This window comes from Olea europaea, unplaced genomic scaffold, assembly GCF_002742605.1.
Source record: "Olea europaea var. sylvestris unplaced genomic scaffold, O_europaea_v1 scaffold2096, whole genome shotgun sequence".
Classification (NCBI taxonomy): Eukaryota; Viridiplantae; Streptophyta; class Magnoliopsida; order Lamiales; family Oleaceae; genus Olea; species Olea europaea.
Window position 1 is genome coordinate 113,159 of NW_019238895.1, and position 1,245 is coordinate 114,403.

General features: G+C 37.1%; 1 protein-coding gene across 1 annotated transcript; it reads right to left on the bottom strand.

The window, feature by feature from the left end:
• Positions 1–67: 67 nt before the first annotated feature.
• Positions 68–1,229, bottom strand: LOC111380121 (probable carbohydrate esterase At4g34215). The gene is made up of 2 exons (XM_023003595.1): positions 506–1,229; positions 68–431 (listed from the first exon to the last, which is right to left on the bottom strand). Exons 1-2 carry the CDS (start codon positions 1,181–1,183, stop codon positions 237–239), a joined length of 873 nt encoding a protein of 290 aa, XP_022859363.1. The 5' UTR covers positions 1,184–1,229; the 3' UTR covers positions 68–236.
• Between the last annotated feature and the right edge of the window lie 16 nt (positions 1,230–1,245).

The window sequence follows — 1,245 nt, forward strand, 5'->3', positions numbered from 1 at the left end:
AAAATCAAATTATTAAAAATTAAAAAGAAAATTATTTTATGTAAATTAGACATTCACACAGATGCCTTCAACTTTTTACTACACAATAGGAGAAAAACGACGAGTAAATGAGTAACACTTAAATCTTGAACGCATGGACAATAAAAATTTTGATAACTATTTATATCTAGTAATTTATGCTTTAATATTTGTACATTGATAGTTCATAAGTTCACATTGAAGTAACTGATCTAATTTCAATTGAAGTAGAGGAAGGCGTCAGCCATCATCTTCCCTAGTCTAACTTGGCCAGGAGTGCTAAGGTGGACTGGGTCATCATTCAACAACTGTAGCCCCTTTGCATCAACTGTTATGACATTTGGAAGTTTGACGGCCAGTTGAGCTTCTCTTACGATATCAAAATATGCTCCTATGCCCGATGCCAATGCCACCTATACCATGACAATGAAAAAGTTTGAATCAAATTGTAAAAGAAACTTTTGTGAACAATATGATGTCACATTACCTGAATAATTGGAAGGTTCGGTAAAGATAAATTAGTGCGAACTGCATTGAAGAACTCTTCTATTCTTTTCTTGTACAATTCGGCATCCTCTTCTTTCTTTGTATCACTCTCACCTTGATACCATAAAAGCGCCCGAATTTCACCACCATCTTCCAATGCAGCCTTAGACCTCTTCATGAGTCTATCATAGAGAGGTGAGCCTTGTCTCCAATCGGATATAAAGGATCCGCCGAATGCACAAGGAACCAAACCAATCACCCCAATATTGGAATCCTTTTCCAATACATAATTGGCAAATGACATACCAGGTCCCACCCCACAGGTTTTATTGTTGTCTATATCTCGATGTAAGGGCTCACAAGCCACCTCCCACATAAGCTCAGCATTAAGCCGTAGGATTGAGGGTTGAGAACGGCATTCTGGTGGGATATATCCAGTCCAACTACCATTAATCACACCCCCTCGGCCAGACATATTGCTTTGTCCAGCTAGTAGAAAGATATTTTTATAGGCATAACTTTGGAAGGGAGTCCAAAGCATGACCATAATTAAGAGCACTCTATAATAGCCTAAGTTGGACAAACTCGTAAAATGCTGAAACTGTAATATAACAAAGAGAAGTAGTTGAATAAACAAACTATGATTGTCAATCATGTAATTAATGTGAATTGAACTCATGTGTGTGGCTTAATGTACACTACTAATGCAAGTTATTTTATGTGGTGGCTTAATGTACACTA